This window comes from Mesoplodon mirus (assembly GCF_964341445.2).
Source record: "Mesoplodon mirus genome assembly, chromosome: X".
NCBI classification, from domain to species: Eukaryota; Metazoa; Chordata; class Mammalia; order Artiodactyla; family Ziphiidae; genus Mesoplodon; species Mesoplodon mirus.
This window is the reverse complement of record NC_138981.1, coordinates 111,639,562-111,658,068: the sequence shown is the minus strand read 5'-3', so window position 1 is coordinate 111,658,068 and position 18,507 is coordinate 111,639,562. Positions and strand designations below refer to the sequence as shown.

Genomic DNA, 18,507 nt, shown 5'->3' with positions numbered 1-18,507 from the left:
CTCTCCTCCAATTCACAGAGAAGCTCAAACCCGAGGACGCCCTCACTTTCCCTCCCTTCCCCCTCTTAGCAATAACATCACCTGTTCCTATTTCCTTTCCGCCGTCCTGGGTAACACCTACCCCAGTGCTTAATCTCTTCTCTCCTGCCGCCTTCAAGACCTCACACCACCCATCACCTCCTCTCTCCCTTGTACCTTTCAGACCTCCCACACCTTTCTCCTCAACCTAGAACATTTTCATGTCTCCCCAACTCTAAAAGAAACCCTTTCCTCCCTTCTGCCCGCCTCCTCCAACATACCACCTTCTTAGCTCTGTTCTTCTCCCCAGTGTAGCCTCCACCCTCTGGGTTTACTTTTTCACCTCCCTTCTCTCACTCTTTTTAGGAAACAATTTTTGTTGCAAAATATACTGTGAATACAAAAGAGGTAACGTATAATGGAAAAGAATCTGAAAAAGAACATATATATGTGTGTATGTGTGTGTGTGTATGTATAACTGCATCACTTTGCTGTACACTTGAAACTAACACAGCATTGTAAACTAACTATACTTCAATTTAAAAATGAATACAAAAGAGTGCATAAATTATATATATATATATATATATATATATATTTAAAGAATAACTATAAAGTGAACACGCATTAACTCACCACCCAGGTCAAGAAATAAAACGTTACTAGTCTCCTAGAAGCCCCTGACGCCTAAAGCACCTAATGAGAACCTACTCTATGCCAGATCCTGTTCTAAGTGCTTTATCTACGTTGATCTGTTTAAAAAACCCTATGGGGTCAATAATATGATCTCCCCAGTTTCATAAAGGAGGAAACCGATGCACAGAAAGGTTAGGTAACTTGCCCAAGATCACACTGCTCGTAAATAGCAGAGTTTGGTTTCAAACCCAGGTAGTCTGGCTCTAGATCAGCACAGTCCAATAGAATTTTCTGAGATGCTAGAAATGCTCTAGATTTGCGCTGTCCAATGTGGGGCCATGTGGCTATGGAGCACTTGAACTATAGCTGGTGCAACTGAAGAACTGAAATTTTAATCTTGAAAAAATTTACACAGTCACCGGTGGCTAGTGGCTATCGTACTGGACCGGTAGCTCTAGACTCTGTGGCCTTAATCACTACGCCCACCTGCCTACCTCCCTCTGTCCATCGTCTCTGAGATCTGTTGTAATGTGTTTTGGGACCCCAGCACTCCCCTGAAACTGCTCTAGCCAGGTAACTGCCCAGCGGCCAAACCCAAAGCCAGTTTCATCGATTTTATTCTTCTGGATCCTTCAGGAACATTAGGCAGAACTGAGCATTCTCATTCTTTTTTTTCATGAAGAAAGAATTAACAGACTCATGAAAGAAAAATTGGAAAATACAGACAAGTAGAAAAGAAAAAAAATCACCCAAAATCCCACAACCAAAATATAATTATTATGAACATCCTGGTATATTTCCTTCTATTCATCATTTTTAAAAAACAGTTGTGATCGCACTCATTTTTAAAATTTAGCTTTGTTTGATTTTAGAACCACTATGTCCTCTGGGGGTCAAATTCTCATCCCAATAATTTTATCCAGTCCCAGGGATGAGCTCTTGGATATGTATTTTTGACTCCCTGAGGTATCTCCATTTTAAGTATCTCAGTGGTACCTCCAACTCACCATATTCAGACACTTTCTCCCTTATCTTTCTCCAAAACCCTGCTCCTCGTCCTTCTGGGTTCCCCCTTAACAAGAACAGTATCCCCATGCACCCACTGAATCAAGCTGGAAGTCAGAACCCTCTCCCCCATCCAGGCAGGGACGAGGCCCTTACCTTCCTACCTCTATAATGCCTCTGTTCTTCTGTCTTCATTCCTACTCTCATCACCACGGACTGAGCCCTAAGATGTTCACAGTCTGAGCCCCTAACCCTGGTACCCAACCCTGAGCGTAGGCTGAGTCCCTCGCCCTTGCCGTTGACGAATCCTTTCCCACTGGCTTCAGAATGAGCCTTATCCTTTTCATAGACTGAGCACTAACCCTGTTCACCGATGAACCCATAACTATGACCAGTTAGAACTGTCTGCCCTTGGTTGAGTGCAGCTGGTACAGAGCTAACCCATCTCTATTCATTAAGAGCCCACTCATGGGCTTCCCTGGTGGCGCAGTGGTTGAGAGTCTGCCTGCCGATGCAGGGGACACAGGTTCGTGCCCCAGTCCGGGAAGATCCCACATGCACGCGGAGCAGCTGGGCCCATGAGCCATGGCCGCCGAGCCTGCGCGTCCGGAGCCTGTGCTCCACAACGGGGGAGGCCACAACAGTGAGAGGCCCGCGTACCGCACAAAAAAAAAAAAAAAGAACCCACTCAAAGCATCACCTAGTGAGGTTGGACCCAGAGCAATGTCATGCCCTACAAAGGACAGCCCCTGAGGGATCCAAGAATTAGGAATTGCAAGAAAGGTCAGATTCTGGTACGGAGGGCTTCCTGGAAGAGGCGGGTGAGCCCTGAACCAGATCCCTCTCTTCTCCGTAGCTGGAAGACCCCTCAGTGTTCCCAGCTGTGATCGTGGAGCAGGTCCCCTACCCCGAATTACTGCATCTGTACTCAGGCCTGGAGCTGGACGACGTTCACAATGGCATCATAACAGACGGGACCTTGTGCATGACTCAGGATCAGATCCTGGAGGGTAGTTTTTTGCTGGCAGGTCTGTTTCCTTCCTGGGCAGAGAAGGTGTGGAGGAGAAAGGGGTTCTGTCTTCAGGGAACAGTAGTCCACAATGGCTTCTAGTGACCCCACACAGCCAAGGTCAAGGCCCCCAACAGTTGGAAATTAGATGGGGTGAGTCGGATAAGCAGGAGGTAGTACCACTTCAGAGAGAAGGAAACCACCTAAATGGATTCATGATCTCCTGAGATGGAGCGGGGCAGTGAGGGGAGACCAGCTGGGCTGGGTGTAGAGAAAGGTGGAGAATCAGGGTGGGAGGCGTGCTGGTCCCCTCCCGGCTGCCCCTGGGCTCCTTAGCTCCGTTCTCTGAGCTGGCCCTGGTTGTAGCTGCATCCACTGCCCTATGCCCTGAGGGAACTTTTCTTCTCCCCCACATCATGGAACCCGGCACCAGATGACAATGAAGCAACCTCGCAAACCATGTCAACCACTGAAGTCTTGCTCAACGTCGAGTCTCCCAATGACATCCTGGATGAGAAGCAGATCTGTAAGTTTGAACCCTGGCGCCTTAAGTTGAAGCAACACAAAATTCCATTTAAAAATATCACATCCATGTATTAGATTCTCAGGGACATGTGTGCGCACCCACACCCACCCATATACACGTGCACGTGCTCTTTGGTTCTGACTGGAATGGGAAGGGCAGGATGGCACTGGAGACAAGCAAAGATGGCCAGGGTGACTGTTTGGTTTTTTTTTTTTTTTCTAGTTTTTCAATTATGGTAAAATACACATAACATAAAATGGACCACCTGAACCATTTTTCAGTGTGCAGGTCCGTGGCATTAAGTACATTTGTTCTGTTATGCAGCCACCACCGTCCTCTCCAGACCTCTTGCCATCTTGTAAAACTGAAAGTCTGTCCCCATGAAACACTAACTCCCCATTTCCCCTTCCCCTCAGCCCCTGGCCACCACCATTCTACTTTCTGTGTCAATGAATTCGACTCCTCTAGGGACCTCAGATAAGTAGAAGCTTACAGTACTTGTTTTGGAGGGACTGGCTTATTTCACTTACGTAACGTCCTCAAGGTCCGTCCATGTATAGCATGTGTCAGCATTTCCTTCCTTTTTAAGGCTGAATACTATTGGCCAGGGTAACTTCAGGCCCCTCTGCTGTCTTGCTGAACTCCCAGGAAGACTGTGCAGGGTGTGGCCTCCTCATCCCTTCACTGTTCTGGGAGGTTGGCCCCTACCTCCTCCGATGGCCCCCGAGGCAGGCTTCTCCCTCAGCAACCCCCATGCATTTGCGGTGACTCCACAGGATTCCTGGCCCCAACTGCCCCTTCTCAAGGAGGTGCTGGGATACAGTGGGGGAAAGAAAGCCCTGAAGCTGCAAATTCTGAATCCTAGCATTCCTAATCCCGACTCTGTCACTAATATTCATTCAGGATTCAACAAATATTTTCTGAGTGCCTGCATGTACCAGGCATGTGTGACCAGCTTGCTGTGTGACCTTGGGCACATGCTCTGCCATCTCTGGGTCTCAGTTTCCTCACCAGAAAAGCAGAGGAATTGGGCTAAATGATGTCTAAGGCCCCTTCCGGTTGTGAAATGAGTAGATGACTAAATCAAGGTGGCCCTTTTCCTTGGGTGTCACCTGGAACCTCCCCACCACCAGCAGTGGGCTATAAACGTGGCCGCCGTGATTGGGGCCAGCTCGTGCCCACAGCTCTGCAGATGTTTCCTCTCCTAGTGTTGTGAGACACGGGAGGCATTTTCAGGTGTATCCTGTGTCTGGGGCCATGGGGAATGGCGCCTCGCCCCGCCCCGCCAGGAGCCCACTGTTCTCTTGAGCACTGGGAGACCATGCCCTGGGCCCCACCCACCTCAGGCCTTTCTTCTTGTAGTCAGCACCTCCGAAATGCTTCCAGACCCGGACCCTGCTCCAGCCGTCACTCTGCCCAGCTACCTGTTTCCTGTCTCTGAGCCCGACGCCCTGAACAGGGCTGGTGACCCTGGTGGCCAGGAGGAGCGCTGTCTGGAGGAGAAGGTCCCCAGAGAGGAAAGTGCCAAGAAGACTGGAAAATCGAAGAAGAGACGTAAGAGAGAGAAGGCGGGGGGGAGGGGGACAGTGTTCCTTCATGGGGGTGGGCAGTAGGAGGGGCTCAGGGAGACCATAAGTAGGGGTGGGTGTCGGGGTGAGGTTCACAGACACATTAAGAGAGCAGCTCTCCGGTGTGGCGGGATGGACAGAAAGTCCTCCCTTCTGGAAAGACGGGCCTCATCAGGTAGCCTGCCCAAAGCCTGACATTTCCCAGGCCACCCCCATCTGCCCAGCAGATATGTAAACTCTTAAAAACCCAATGATCCCCATGGGTTGAATCCTGTACTGAGTGTTCAGACACCAGGCTTGGCCCCCTGGCCAGTCCCTGGCCCTCCGGGGGCCTCTGCCTCAACCCGTGCTCTTATCTTCCCTCTCGGAGCTTACGGAGCCGAGACCATGTATGGGAGAGGACTTTGGGCTTTCCCAAGCCCCAGTGTTATTGATTTACTCAGGCGATGCCTGGTCGATACTGCCGTGTCCGTGCGGCAACCAAACCCTGGTGCCACACTTATCCGCACCACAGTCACGCCTTTAGGCTGCCTTTTTGTTTCAAAAATTAGGCGAGGCAGATTCTGATCTTCTAAAGGTGGCTCATCGGTAAGCACTCCGCCACCCCACACAGGAGCAGCATCCTGCTCTACCTTTGGGGCCTGAAAATGAGGGCTGGCCATTGGGCAGGTGCGGGCACCTGAAGTCTGTGCCTGTGGAGAGTGACCCCGGGCCTCCCGACCTGCCTCTTCCTTGTCTGCCTCATCACCCTAACTTGGTGAGCGCTTGGGCCCTCCCTCTCGGGAGCTGCCCATCAGCGCTCACCCTGCTCCCACCATCCCCCCACAGTCCGGAAGACCAAGGGCAACCGCAGTACCTCACCCGTCACTGACCCCAGCATCCCTATTCGGAAGAAATCCAAGGATGGCAAAGGTACGGTGGGGAGGCAGGTGAGGCGGGTAGGGAGCCGGGGGGCCTGGGCGCGCCCTTACCGCCTGCCACTCTGCAGGCAGCACCATCTACCTGTGGGAGTTCCTCCTCGCACTTCTGCAAGACCGGAACACCTGCCCCAAGTACATCAAGTGGACCCAGCGAGAGAAAGGCATCTTCAAGCTGGTAGATTCCAAAGCGGTGTCCAAGCTGTGGGGGAAGCAGAAGAACAAGCCTGACATGAACTACGAGACGATGGGACGGGCACTAAGGTAGGAGCCCCTGCCTTGAGGAGTCACCAAGCTCTTCCTTCTGTCCAAGGAGTCCCGTCGCTGAGGGGCCTCCAATTTTCCCTGAAAAGACTGGGCTCTGGGTGATGCGTAAGTGCCTCGCTCCTGTGGCCTGGGTCACCGGGACGCTCTTCCGAGGAGGGAATTCCTGTGACTCTCCCGTTTGCTTGCCCCCCAGCCCATTTCCCAGGTCCCGCCTGGGAGGGACGGTCCCCTTCCTCTTGCATTTCTGTCCTAGCCTTTTTTTCTTTTTAGAGTAGAAAGAGAACTTTAGGGCCCCCCATCCCCAAGAAGGGCTTCCTTCATATTCTGCGAGCTAGGGGCCCAGGAAGATGGGCCTGACTTACCCATGGTCGGTCTCTCAGGTTGGGGGACTGCTGAACCCCCATTGTCCACCCGTCCCATCCTTCACTCACCCCCGTCCTCTGCTCCAAAGCAGGATGGGGTTCAGCATTTGAAATCCCTTCTTGTGGACCCTTTGAGTCATCAGGGGGGAGATCTCAGAAATTTCATAAAAGCCTTCCAAGTCCGAGAGTTGGTCCTACCCCTTCCCTTGCCCTTGGGCTCACGTCTGGCTCCCCGACCAGCCTCCACCTCGTGCGCGCCCTGCCCGGGAGGGTGGTGTGTCCCTGGCTCACCCCCCACTTTCTGCCCCATGTCCCACAGATATTACTACCAAAGAGGCATCCTTGCCAAAGTGGAAGGGCAGAGGCTGGTGTACCAGTTTAAGGAGATGCCCAAGGACCTGGTGGTGATTGAAGACGAGGATGAGACAAGTGAAGCCCCAGCCACATCCCCTCAGGCCTCCACTCCCTCCACCTCGTCCAGCGGCACCACCCGGCGAGCCAGCTCCAGGGTATCATCCAGAGCTGCCCCGCATGGCAAGGGCGCCACTTCCTGGGAAAAGCCAAAGGTTCAGCACGTTGGTCTACAGCCATCTGCGAGTCTGGAATCGGGACTGTCTCTAGATGAGGAGATCCCCACTACCTCCACAGTGCTTGTCTCTCCACCAGAGAGCCAGGCCAAACGCACCAAAGCTGTGAGGTAAGTGCACCCAGGTCGTTCCAAGTCTTCCCACAGTACCTCATGATGGGGAGCGTTTTCAGCTTCTTGCAAAGCTCCGCTCTCTCTCGGGTCTCCTGGGACCCTTGTGGCATCCCTGGGAAGCCAGTAGGACACTTGTTGGTTAAAAGAGGAAAAGAGGCTTGCCTGAGGTCACACGGCAATGTAACGGCCAAGCCAGCTGTTGACCTGGGGTGCTTCTCTTGCCAGCTGGGGCTGTTTCTGTTACCCCAGAGTGCTCCCAAGCAGCCACCAGGAGCCTCCACTCCTGGGCCCATCCCCCCAAGCCTCCTCCACTCCAGAAAAGAGGCAGCAGAGAATGTTACCTCCTGCCTTCCTCAGGCCCTCCAAGCCCACCAGGAAAGCTCTTGCTACTTCTTGTCCACACTAAGGTGCCTCCCATTCTCCATGAAAACTTTGGGCTTTGTCTGGCTTATATGTATACACCTGTCACTACGCTGGTGTGGGCCACAGGGATGCTCTTCTGAAGAGGGACGGCAGTAGAGTGGAGTGGTGACAAACACGAGCTCTGGAGTCAGAAAGCCTTGATGTGTCCCTGTTACTAGCTGTGTGGTCTAGGGCAAGTTACATAACCTCTCTGTTCCTGTTTCCTCACACAGTAAAATCAGATTGTTAATCTTATTCAACTCATGGGCTGATCGGAAGATTGAGTGAAATCCTGCATGCCAGCCAGTTAGAATGATCCCTGACCTTTACTAAGTGCTCAACAAACGGTAGCCAAAGTGACGACAAAGAAAACGCCTTCAGCTCCGTTCCTCCTGTGCCCTCCTTCTGAGCCTCCTACCTGAACCAAATCTGTTTTCCATTTCTCCTCAGTACTTCTTCAGTGCCCAGCAACATCCACCTAGGAGTGGCTCCTGTCGGGTCAGGCTCGGCCTTGACCCTGCAGACCATCCCGCTGACCACAGTGCTGACCAATGGGCCTCCTGCCAGTACTACTGCTTCAACCCAGCTCGTTCTCCAGAGTGTTCCGCCTGCTTCGACCTTCAAGGACACCTTCACCTTGCAGGCCTCCTTCCCCCTGAACACCAGTTTCCAAGAGAACCAGGTGGCAGCACCAGGGGCTCCGCTGATTCTCAGTAGCCTCCCCCAAATTCTGGCTGGGGGCAACTGTCCGACCAATCCAGCACCACCCTCGGTCACAGGGGCTGGCCCAGCAGGGCCCAGCTCTCAGCCCCCCGGGACTGTGATTGCGGCCTTCATCAGGACTTCCGGTGCCACAGCAGCCCCTGGGGTCAAGGAGGGGCCGCTGAGGCCCTCCTCCTATGTACAGGGCATGATGACCGGGGCCCCCATGGAGGGGCTGCTGGTTCCTGAAGAGACCCTGAGGGAGCTCCTGAGGGATCAGGCTCACCTTCAGCCACTTCCAACCCAGGTAGTTTCAAGGGGTTCCCACAATCCGAGCCTTCTGGGAAACCAGACTTTCTCTCCTCCCAGCCGCCCCACTGTTGGGCTGACCCCGGTGGCTGAACTTGAGCTCTCCTCGGGCTCAGGGTCCCTGTTTACGGCTGAGCCTAGTGTGACCACATCTGGGAGCCTGCTGACCAGATCCCCGACACCAGCCCCCTTCTCCCCATTCAACCCCACTTCCCTCATTAAGATGGAGCCCCATGACATATAAACGGAGGGCTTGGGGGGAAGTGTGACCCACCAGGCAAAGTTGAGAAGCATTTGTGTACGGACTTCCTCTAAGAGAGACTGACTGAAGTAGCACACCTGCCCTTATATTTCAGTGGGGTGTCAGTACACCACACCCCCGTGCCCCACCCCTGCCTGGCGTCACCATGGCCAAGACAGGCCCAGTCGGAGCATCCCTGGTGTCAGACCACAGCTTTCAAGAGCACTAGGGGATATGTTCTTGTCGGGGTAATAGGCTGACTTGGTGACGGAGGGCAGACCTCCTGAGACGTTTGTAGCCAGGGCTGGAGTAGGGGCTTCGTGAGAAGAGTCTTTTTGCCTGACTGTATTTCACCATCTTCTTCCCCTCCACAGAGTATTTACTACCCCGTATGTGAATATCTCTGTATGTATCTGTGTGTACTCGTGGGTCTGTATCTCCATTTCTTTGGTGAGGACAGGGGTGTAGCTGTGAGGTCTTCAAGGGTGTGTGTCTCTCTGTGGGTCAGCCACAGAGACGGGGAATTTTCTGTTTTAAGGGAAAGCCTTCTCCGGTTCCCTTTGTACAAACCAAGATTCGGTTGCTCTGAGCCTATGGGGTACAGGTTGGAGCCCCCAAATCCGAGAGATGTCACAGAGCTGGAGCAGGTCCAGGGGAGGAGACCTTCGATGGGCATGTATGTTGGGGAAGACGCTTTCTTCCTGGGCTCAGCCTCTTTGCCCACCAGTCATTAGCCAGCAGGCCGGAAACATCAGCTCCCCAGAGTGCTTCGCTGAAGCGCCCCTCCAGGGGCAGACCCAGCCACAACGTCCCCGGGTGGGGAGGGGGGCTAAATTAGCTGGATATTTGTGCCAAGGGCTCGGGCTGTAATAGCAGCCTTCACCGGCGCCCTGCCCTGCACCCCGAATCCTGGCTTCCCTCTTGATTAATTTTGCCCCTGCCGCTTCCCTGCTGGCAGGCGGGGCCGGGGACAGTCGGATAATCCAGTAGCGATGTGCTTTGGGCCTGCCTCCGTCCCCGCTCGTGCCTACTTGCTGCTCAGCCTACTTTCTACTCCCCTCACAGGTCGGTCCACCCAGCCACTCCCGCGACGGCTGCAGCAGACCACCTCCAGTGGGCCGCGGCCCCTGATCTCCAGCTTTCTCACCTCACCCTGATTCCTCCTCCACGAAGACGGGAGCCAGCAGCTGTGAGCTCCCTGTTCCTCCTGTCTCTCCACGTGCCTTCCTTCCATCTTTCCTCTTTCTGAGAGGGGGTCAGCCAATTTTCTCTTGAAGTCAACCCCTCGGCCTGGGGCCTCCATCCCGTCCCCTCTCTCTTCTGTGAATTTGCTTTTCTCCCTCCGCCAAGTTTCAGAGCCAGGCTAAGAGCTCTAATATGTCAGCCTTGGAAACAGTGATATTATCTGGTGAATTTGGTTAATGTGAATCAGTGCCTCAGGACCTTTGCTATGTCCCTGGCACAAAACCAGCCACGTGACCTAACTACCTCCCCTGGTTGCCCTTCTCTCTCCTTCTGCTCACTGCCAAGCCCATTATCGTCCTCTTGTTCTCCCTCTTCTCCCCCCAGGAGGGAAGCATATATGGTTGTGCAGGTGTATTTCTCACACGTCTCCAGCGCTTGGCGTTAACGTGACTTTTTCTAATAAAATCAGTTTATTGTGACCATTTCCTGGTGGTGGAAAGTAAAGCATCTTGAAAAGGGTCACCTTTAAAAGTAATTTTGGCACAAAGGTGCCACATGGGTTAAGAGTGGCCCTGCCCCCCTCACCCCAACCCCATAGAACTCATCATACGAAGGTCTTCTTCACAGTTCTTGGCCCCTGTGAGCCCTCACGGCACATGACACTACTTCCCATCCCCTTCGGCACTAGCTGGGCTCATCCGAGTCCTCCGTCACCCTCTCTCTCTCTGCCCGTGCTGGCTCCACATGTACCACTTTACATGTGGGTGCCCCCAAGGGCCTCATCCATCCTCCTGGCTCCAGGAGGGCTCTTTGGGTTGGGTCTGAAATCTAAAGCTCCAGCCCTCACTCTTCTCCTCAGCTTGTGGCTCACATTTCTAGCGGTCTGCTGGATAGTTCTACCTGGATGCCTGTCAGTCCCTCAGAGAGTGCCCCTCTATCAAAAATGGATTTTCGGGGCTTCCCTGGTGGCGCAGTGGTTGAGAGTCCGCCTGCCGATGCAGGGGACACGGGTTCGTGACCTGGTCCGGGAAGATCCCACATGCCGCGGAGCGGCTGGGCCCGTGAGCCATGGCCGCTGAGCCTGCGCGTCCGGAGCCTGTGCTCCGCAACGGGAGAGGCCACAACAGTGAGAGGCCCGCGTACCGCAAAAAAAAAAAAAAAAAAAAAAAAAAAGGAGTTTTGAAAGTCCTCCACACACGCGAAACCTTTCGAAACAAAAAGGCCGTCATGACTTGCCTGTTTCTGTTAATGGTGCCACCATTTTCCTGACCTTCTAAGCTTGACATTTCAGAGCCAGCTGATGGCTGCGTTCACGTGACCCTGTCCCCTCCCCATTTCCTGAACTCCAGCGCAGTTCACCATTGTCTCTCAAATCTGGCCGTTCTTCCACATTCCCAGCCTAGCTCAAACTCACTCAGAGCTTAACCCCCTCCCCAGACATATTGGCAGCCCCCCAGGGTGATCCGACTCAGCCCCTCCAATCTGCCAAGGCACCACCTCTGTTCTTCCTCTGCCAGGATGCCTCCTGGTCGGGGTGACACTCAAAATACTTAACCTCCAATCTGTTCTGGGCAGCTGGGCATTAACCCTTCATTTTCTGAATCGTGAGGCAGTCCAGGGGTCCTGGAGGAGGTGTGGGGGAGCACTTGAGGGCTCAGGTCAGCCGTTCCAGAAGTATTTTGCGCTTAGCATCAGCTCTTTCTTCAGACAGGTTCCTAAGTCTTTGACCTTCTGGCAAGGCCCTTCACCATCAGGGCCTGACTTCCCCAGTCGGCTCAACATTGCTTCCCTGACCTGTGTACTGCTCCAGTCAAAGGGGTGGATTGGCTGGCCTTTGAATGTGCCTCTGTTGGAGTTTCCCAGCTCTGTGCTTTTGCTTTACTTGCTTCTGCTCAACCGGAATGGTCTTCCCACCCCGCTGGTACCAATTAAGTTGTATCCATCCTTCAAGTCTTGGTTCAGGGAAGCTGCCTCCCCAGACCAGCCTATCCTTAGTGAGTTCATTTAAACTTGTTGCACTTGCCACTCTTTTGGCAACTGACTGTGAGCAGCCTGTGACATCTCCCCTATAATAATCACAAACTGTTACTTACATCTTCAGTGACCTGAACCTATTTAGTCTCCCCAGTTAGTGTGTTACCTTCTGAGGGGCAAGGGCTGTATCACCCAAAGAGCAGGGCACACTACGAAGCAACTAGTGAGCATCAGCAGACGGTTACTGATTGAGCTGGTGAGAGATGGGGGACCAAAGTTTGAGGTAGGTGACCTCCGACCTCCCCTCTGCACAGGCACTCACCCCAGGTGCTCCACTGCCCAGGGCCTGCCCTCCCTGGCTCAGTGCCCTCATGGTACCCCCACCCCACCCCCCAGCCTTAGCATGCAAGAGTTGTTACTACTTTGAACATCCCCTGCCCCTAAAGAAACTTCCCTGTCCAGTTTCTTTCCTACTCGAAGTGTTAAATTAGCTAATCTGATAAACTAACCTGTGCTGATATAGTTATGGGAGAGGGCTAGAGGAGAGCCTCAGGAGACAGGTTCATTTCAACCAGGGTCACGTGGCAACAACATCCCTGCCTTTGCAATGGTTTGAGTCAAGAGACTTGCTCCTCACCCCCAGCAGCTGATGCATTACTCCCTCCTCGGAGCTCCCACAGCACTTTGTATATACCTCTTATTGTAGCACTTAGCACATGGTAGCTCCTTAGCTATGTGTTTATGTATGTTTCCCCTCCGATAGACTGTGAGCTCCTCAAGGACAGGGACTGTGTGTTAGTCACTGATGTATCCCCAGCGCCTAGCACAGTGCCTGGCACACAGTAGGTGCTCAATAAATGTTTATTGAAAGAATGAATAAGTCCTGTTTCTAACCATGGGGATTTCAGCCCTATACTAAGGCAGGCAAGAGGGGCGAGAAAAGGACAACCCATACTTGGGGGCTACCACAGCTTTTTTCCCCTCATATAGCACTGCAGGCAGCTGCCTCCCTTGCCCACGTCTGCGGCCACCCCAGGACAGCGACAGCAGGGTCCACAAGGAGACCAAGGCTGCTTCCAGCAGTGCCTTGCTGCCACCAGGTGCCCCGTAGACTCTGAACTCCTGCCCTTTTCTGCTGCCCCCTTCCTGGGACAGACTCATCACTATTTCCTCATCCCTGGGTGGGACTGAGTGGTAGAAGTGTCAGGCCCTGTGGGAGAGGCGGAACAAGAAGTTATTCTCACGATCGCAGTCTTTCTGACCCCATCATGTATTTTTGAAGAGGCGGTTGCCTCCGGCTCCAAAGCCGCTGGATCCGAGGTGAGTGAGCTCATTCCCCTCTGGCCGCTCCCAGGCCTGGGAGGCCAAGGCGGTCGCAGCCTGTGAGAGCCTCGGCCTTCGCACGCTAGGCGTGCGGCCTGCGTCCAGCAGGTGGCGCTATGGAGCCGGCGCAGGCGGGCGGGTGACCCAGCGGAGCCCGGGAAGGGAGAGGCGGCCAGGGCGGGGCGTGCCGCTCTTGGCGGAGGCGGCCGCGGCCGGCATCTTCCTCTGCCTCTGTCCTGACCCTGCGCCCCAAACTGTCCCTGGGCGGCTCCGGCCCCCACCAAGGCCTTCCATCGCTCCGTAGCTTGGAACTTTCCCCCCGGCCCCCTCCCCCTCCCCTTCCCCTCCCCTTCCCCTTTCCAGGGGGAATTCAGCGGTCGAATGAATGCCCTCTCCCCATTGGCTGGTCGCGCCCTGGCCCCGCCCCGTCGCCCCCCACCCCCAGCCTCCGGGACTAGCAGGTGAGCACGCGGCGGGCCTGGCCTCCTGCGCCGGCCGCCACTCTCGCACGGGCGGCGGGAGTGAGACCGGGCCACCGCCCCCAGCCGCGGGGCGCCCGGCCTGGCCACCTCCCCACCGCGGCCTGCCTTTAGCTACACTTGCACGCACCGCCGCTTTCAACCTTGAAATTGGAGAGTGATCGAGTCACCCGCGACAGCCGTCTGTGCGCGGAGGGCCCCGACCGCCCGCGGCGTGAGCCCGGGCTCCTGGGAGGCGTCCGAGTCCGTTTGCCCAACGCTGCAGCTTAGCAGCCCGCCTCGCCATGGAAACCCGTGGTCTCGGGGAACACGTGGAGCCTGGCCCGCCCCGTTGCGGGGTCCAGAAGGCTCCAGCACTTGGCCCCTCCCCCTGGGAGCTAAGCAGGCCGCCCTTGGGGCGGACCTCATTCTCCGCAAACCACACACGCACTTGTCTTAGCAGGGACGGGACACAGTAAAGCACCCAACAAGCTTCCCCGTCATAGGGTAAAATATGGAAGGCGCAGGAGCTTACCGCCCAATTCCCCCCCCAACCCAAATAGATTGCTGGTCGTTCTTTCTCGGAGTACGGAGACTTGAACTGGGCCTCCCTCTCAACCCTGCACCCCCAAAATGAACATTCTGGTAAGACCATCATTAACTGTAAGCTCGTGACCTCAGCATGTAGGAGGAACTAACTTCAGCTAAACAGCCATGTTTACTCAGTATGATTCTCTTCCGTCGGCAGTAAATTGAGCCCCATTTGGCAGATGGGGCAATGAAGGCTCGAAAGATTAGGTTCTCTCTCACCCGAAGTCAGCCTAGATGGCTAAGTGGTGGGCTGGCTCTTTCCCCTAGGCCGCACTGAAAGGATTAGATCACTTAATAAGAGGCCATCGTCCTCACCCCAGTCCGGACCAGGGATGCAGATTTACCTCCTGCTTTACGGGATTCACAGTCGGGATTCACAGTCGTACCTCCTGCTTTGATCTTCCCACTCTGGCAGAAGGGCAGTGAGAGGACTTCAGAAAAGGTGTTGGGAAGGGAACCCAAAAGCAAGAAAAGAAACTGCTGTTTGGTCCCGCTCTTAACTCATCCCCTTTCTCCAGAGAAATAAAGGGGTGCGCACACCCACACACCCCAAACGCCCATGGCTGTCCATGGGTCCCCAAAGGACCATCACCTATTCCTTTGGGGTCATTCAGACTTTGCCCACAGCATCTCCTTCCTGCCCTAAATAGAAATCCTTATAGCATCCCCACGACTCTCCCTTCATCCTTTCTTCTGAATCTCAAGGAATCACCTCTTCCCCTCCCTCTGCCTGTCCTACCTCCAGCACATTTTTACCAATGTATTAAAAGAAAAACAACAAAAAGATATTGTGTCATACCTGGTTTAAAGAGTTCCCATGGTTCCCCATCACCTCAGGCAAAAGTCAAAGCCATATACTCCGTGGCATGGCTGGCAGGGCTCCTGCACCCTCCTCCCCAACCTGTACCTTCTAGCTCCGGTGACACTGAAGTGGGTTGTAGTTTCCTGCACATACTACCCTTCTTTGTCTCCAAGCCTGTGCTCAGATGTCTCCTTAGTTCAAAGATTCTTCCCGGGCCTCCCTGGTGGCGCAGTGGTTGAGAGTCCGCCTGCCGATGCAGGGGATACGGGTTCGTGCCCCGGTCTGGGAGGATCCCATATGCCGCGGGGCGGCTGGGCCCGTGAGCCATGGCCGCTGGGCCTGCGCATCCGGAGCCTGTGCTCCGCAACGGGAGAGGCCACAACAGTGAGAGGCCCGCATACCGCAAAAAGAAAAAAAAAAAAAGATTCTTCCCTACCACCCCTAATTCCCATTTTCCTACTTGTCAACCAGGCATCATTTCTGAACAACCCTGTGCCCCTGCCCATCCCTCTGAGCTCCCATAGCATCCTTGGCCTAGCTGGATCCTTGCACTCGCCACATGGCCTCAGGTGTTGTTTGGGAACCCGAGGTCTCAGGATCAGAAAGTGGGTAAGTGAAGGCCAATGGGGAGGACTACTGCTGCTCCTGCATCTGAGCAGCTCACAGATCACTCCTGGGGCTGGCTGGGCTCCCGTCGGCCAGACACACAGACCCCTGGCCTGTACGCCGATACGGCTCTCCAGAGACTGCAGCCACAGTGAGAGGTCCTAAGAACATAGCTTAAAAGGGCCTCATCCCAGGCCTGCAGGCATCCCGTTCCCCTCAAACAATAACGGGTTCATTCTGGAGCCAGCAGTCAGAAGGAATCATAGCTTCTACCACTGGTTTTCAGAAGCAGGGAGAAAAGTTGTAAAATTCAGAATGGGCATCTTGCCTCCATAGTAGCGGGGTCTTAGGAAAACAGAACCACAGAAAGACTGCACTGGGTACGGGGGCAGGGGGCACACCGGCATGACAGAGGGCAGTGACAAGACCATGAAGTCAGCTGCTGACACCGGTGGCCCAGGGAAGGAAAGAGAGCTGGCAGGCAGGTGATTTGCTTGAGTTAAAGAGCAGCATCTGGGCTTCCCTGGTGGCGCAGTGGTTAAGAGTCCGCCTGCCGATGCAGGGGACACGGGTTCATGACCTGGTCCGGGAAGATCCCACATGCCGCGGAGCGGCTGGGCCCATGAGCCATGGCCGCTGAGCCTGCGCGTCCGGAGCCTGTGCTCCGCAACGGGAGAGGCCACAACAGTGAGAGGCCTGCAGAGCAGCATCCCTCACAGCCACCTAAAAGGGGGTCCCTCCCCCGGATCATGCTCCTCCTGTGCGGAACGAGGAATGCGTGCACATGCGCAGGGGGACCCCACCAACCCCCACCGCCCCGTGCCAAACCAACGCAGGTGCTCAATTCTCCCCACTGGCCCACCCCCAGGATTTGCCCCTGCCTTTCCTTTCCTTTCCAGATCTTGCCCCAGTGACCCAGATGCTCACTGGCCACTCCACCTTGTCCTCATTTGCTGTGCCCATAAGGACCCAAAACTGCAAAGCAGGATCAGGGCTTTCCCCACTGACTTCATGGGGATGCCCACCTCCTGTAACCACGGAAGAGCCAATACGGGGAGGAGAGAAGACAGGAGACAGAAGCCCTGACACAGGTTTTTCAGTATGCAAGTGTTTTTGACTCCACAGCCAGTTGATTAAAATTAAACATAAAGGGCAGCCAGAATACACACCCAAATGCAAAAAGTAAAGGCAAACATAAAATAAACCACACAATACCATGAACCCCAACAGAACCAAAAAATTAAAACCCCCCAAAAAAACCCTCAATTTCATATATATATATATATATATATATATATATATATATATATACACACATACATATATATATATATATATCTTTTTTTTTTTTTAGAAAGGGAGAACAACTGTTCAAAACCAACTGGGCAGTATGGTGGGGGTGGGGAGCAGTCCTACAGAAGGGGGCCTAGAACTTCCCCCTGGGAACAAAGAACAAACACAATACAAAGAAAATAACCACCAATGCTCCTGCAAGGGTCAGGAGTCTCCAGAGAACAGATTGTCCCATCCTCAAACTGGCTTTTTTTTTTTTTTGCCTTTTTTTTGTCCTTTTTTTTTTTTTTCCATTTTCTTCTTTTGTTGTTGTTGTTTTAGCACCTGTACAATAAAACTGTACCATCTCCAACCAGAGCTGGCCATAGGGAGGCCCTCCCGCCTTTGGATGGCACATAACTCTCTACAAGGATTGTTCGGAAAAATAGCAATTGGTAGAAAAATAAGAACAAGAGTGGGAAAGACAACGCCACAGAGGGGGCTGGGACAGGGAAGCAGCCCAAGCCCCTCCCTCTCTCCCCACGAACAAACCCAGCGCTGGAAGGGAAGCCTGGTAGGGCTGCACACTCAGCCCCAGGTCCCCAGGCAGGAGTGGAGGCCGGCCGGAGACCAGTCTCCTGCCCTCAACCTAGGAAATAGCTGAGGCCTGGGTTCAACATCTGGCAGGCAATCCCAGAGCCCTCTGCAGATTCCAAAGGAGAACAGGGGTGGGGGGCAGAGGGAGAACGAGGGAGCAGAGAGAGAAGAGAGTGGAAAGGGGTGCTCTGAGTCAGGCAAGGGGGAGAGATGGGGACAAGGGTGGGGAGCCGAGAGGCTCAGTATCCAGGGAGGTCGGGGGCGCAGGGGGGAAAGCTGCAGGAACAAACCCATACTGTGCACTCTGAGGAGGGCAGTGAGGACAGCAAGGAGGGGGCGACCTTATCCTTCAGGCCCATCTCAACTCTCCTCCATAAGAGTAACTCATTAACCCCTTACTCCCATAATCCTCCCCTCCGCAGTAAACACTAATCTCGAGACAGCAGGGCTGCTGCAAAGGGCAGGAGGGTGAAACGGGGGAAAAACTGGGGGAGGAGTGAGCACCAAAGACTCAGGATTCACCCCCCGCCCCCCAGACCTGGGCCAGCACCAGCCGCCGTCATTAGTCACAGGCCATTGCCCCCCCCCACCCCTCCCCGCCCCTTCCCCAGTGGTGGAAAAAATCCTGGGAGTAACTTTTTCGGAGGGAGGGAACAGCTTCAGAGCTTAATCGAGAAAGACAAAGAAAGGAGGTGAAGAAAGTCCCTCAATACAACAAGTTGTCTCAAATCATCACAGTGATACAGACTTATCAGAAACCAATGAAACAATACAAATTAAATACTAATAAAATAAATACTATGGAAGACAAAAGAACACAGGGGAACAGAGGGGGCACTCAGAGATTTGGGCTTTTCTCATTTCTCCTCCGGACAGGCCGTGGCCACCCAGGGCCCAGGTTTGGTCTTGGTCACACACAAGGAGGCCAGTCCAAGGGACCCTGGCGCCACCTCCCACCACCCCTGGGACCTCTTGTCCTCAGACGTGGAGTTCAACTTTCCACCCCCCCCCCACCCACCCCCACCCCGTCACCAACC

The 18,507-nt window shown here is 54.2% G+C and overlaps 1 protein-coding gene across 9 annotated transcripts in view; it reads left to right on the top strand.

Moving 5' to 3' along the window:
* Positions 1–12,701, top strand: part of ELF4 (E74 like ETS transcription factor 4) — a 47,653-nt gene extending 34,952 nt beyond the window's left edge. For 4 of the 9 annotated variants that reach the window (XM_082609160.1, XM_082609159.1, XM_082609162.1 and 1 more), the window contains 8 exons: positions 2,516–2,687; positions 3,102–3,194; positions 4,557–4,748; positions 5,591–5,674; positions 5,751–5,943; positions 6,628–7,005; positions 7,861–8,419; positions 9,037–12,701. In XM_082609160.1, the coding sequence (XP_082465286.1) occupies positions 2,516–2,687; positions 3,102–3,194; positions 4,557–4,748; positions 5,591–5,674; positions 5,751–5,943; positions 6,628–7,005; positions 7,861–8,419; positions 9,037–9,396 (2,031 nt within the window). In that variant the 3' untranslated portion in view covers positions 9,397–12,701. Of the gene's footprint in view, positions 1–2,515; positions 2,688–3,101; positions 3,195–4,556; positions 4,749–5,590; positions 5,675–5,750; positions 5,944–6,627; positions 7,006–7,860 lie in introns of all 9 variants that reach the window. The other 5 variants (XM_082609164.1, XM_082609161.1, XM_082609166.1 and 2 more) reach the window with 5 other exon arrangements.
* The last annotated feature ends 5,806 nt before the right edge of the window (positions 12,702–18,507 follow it).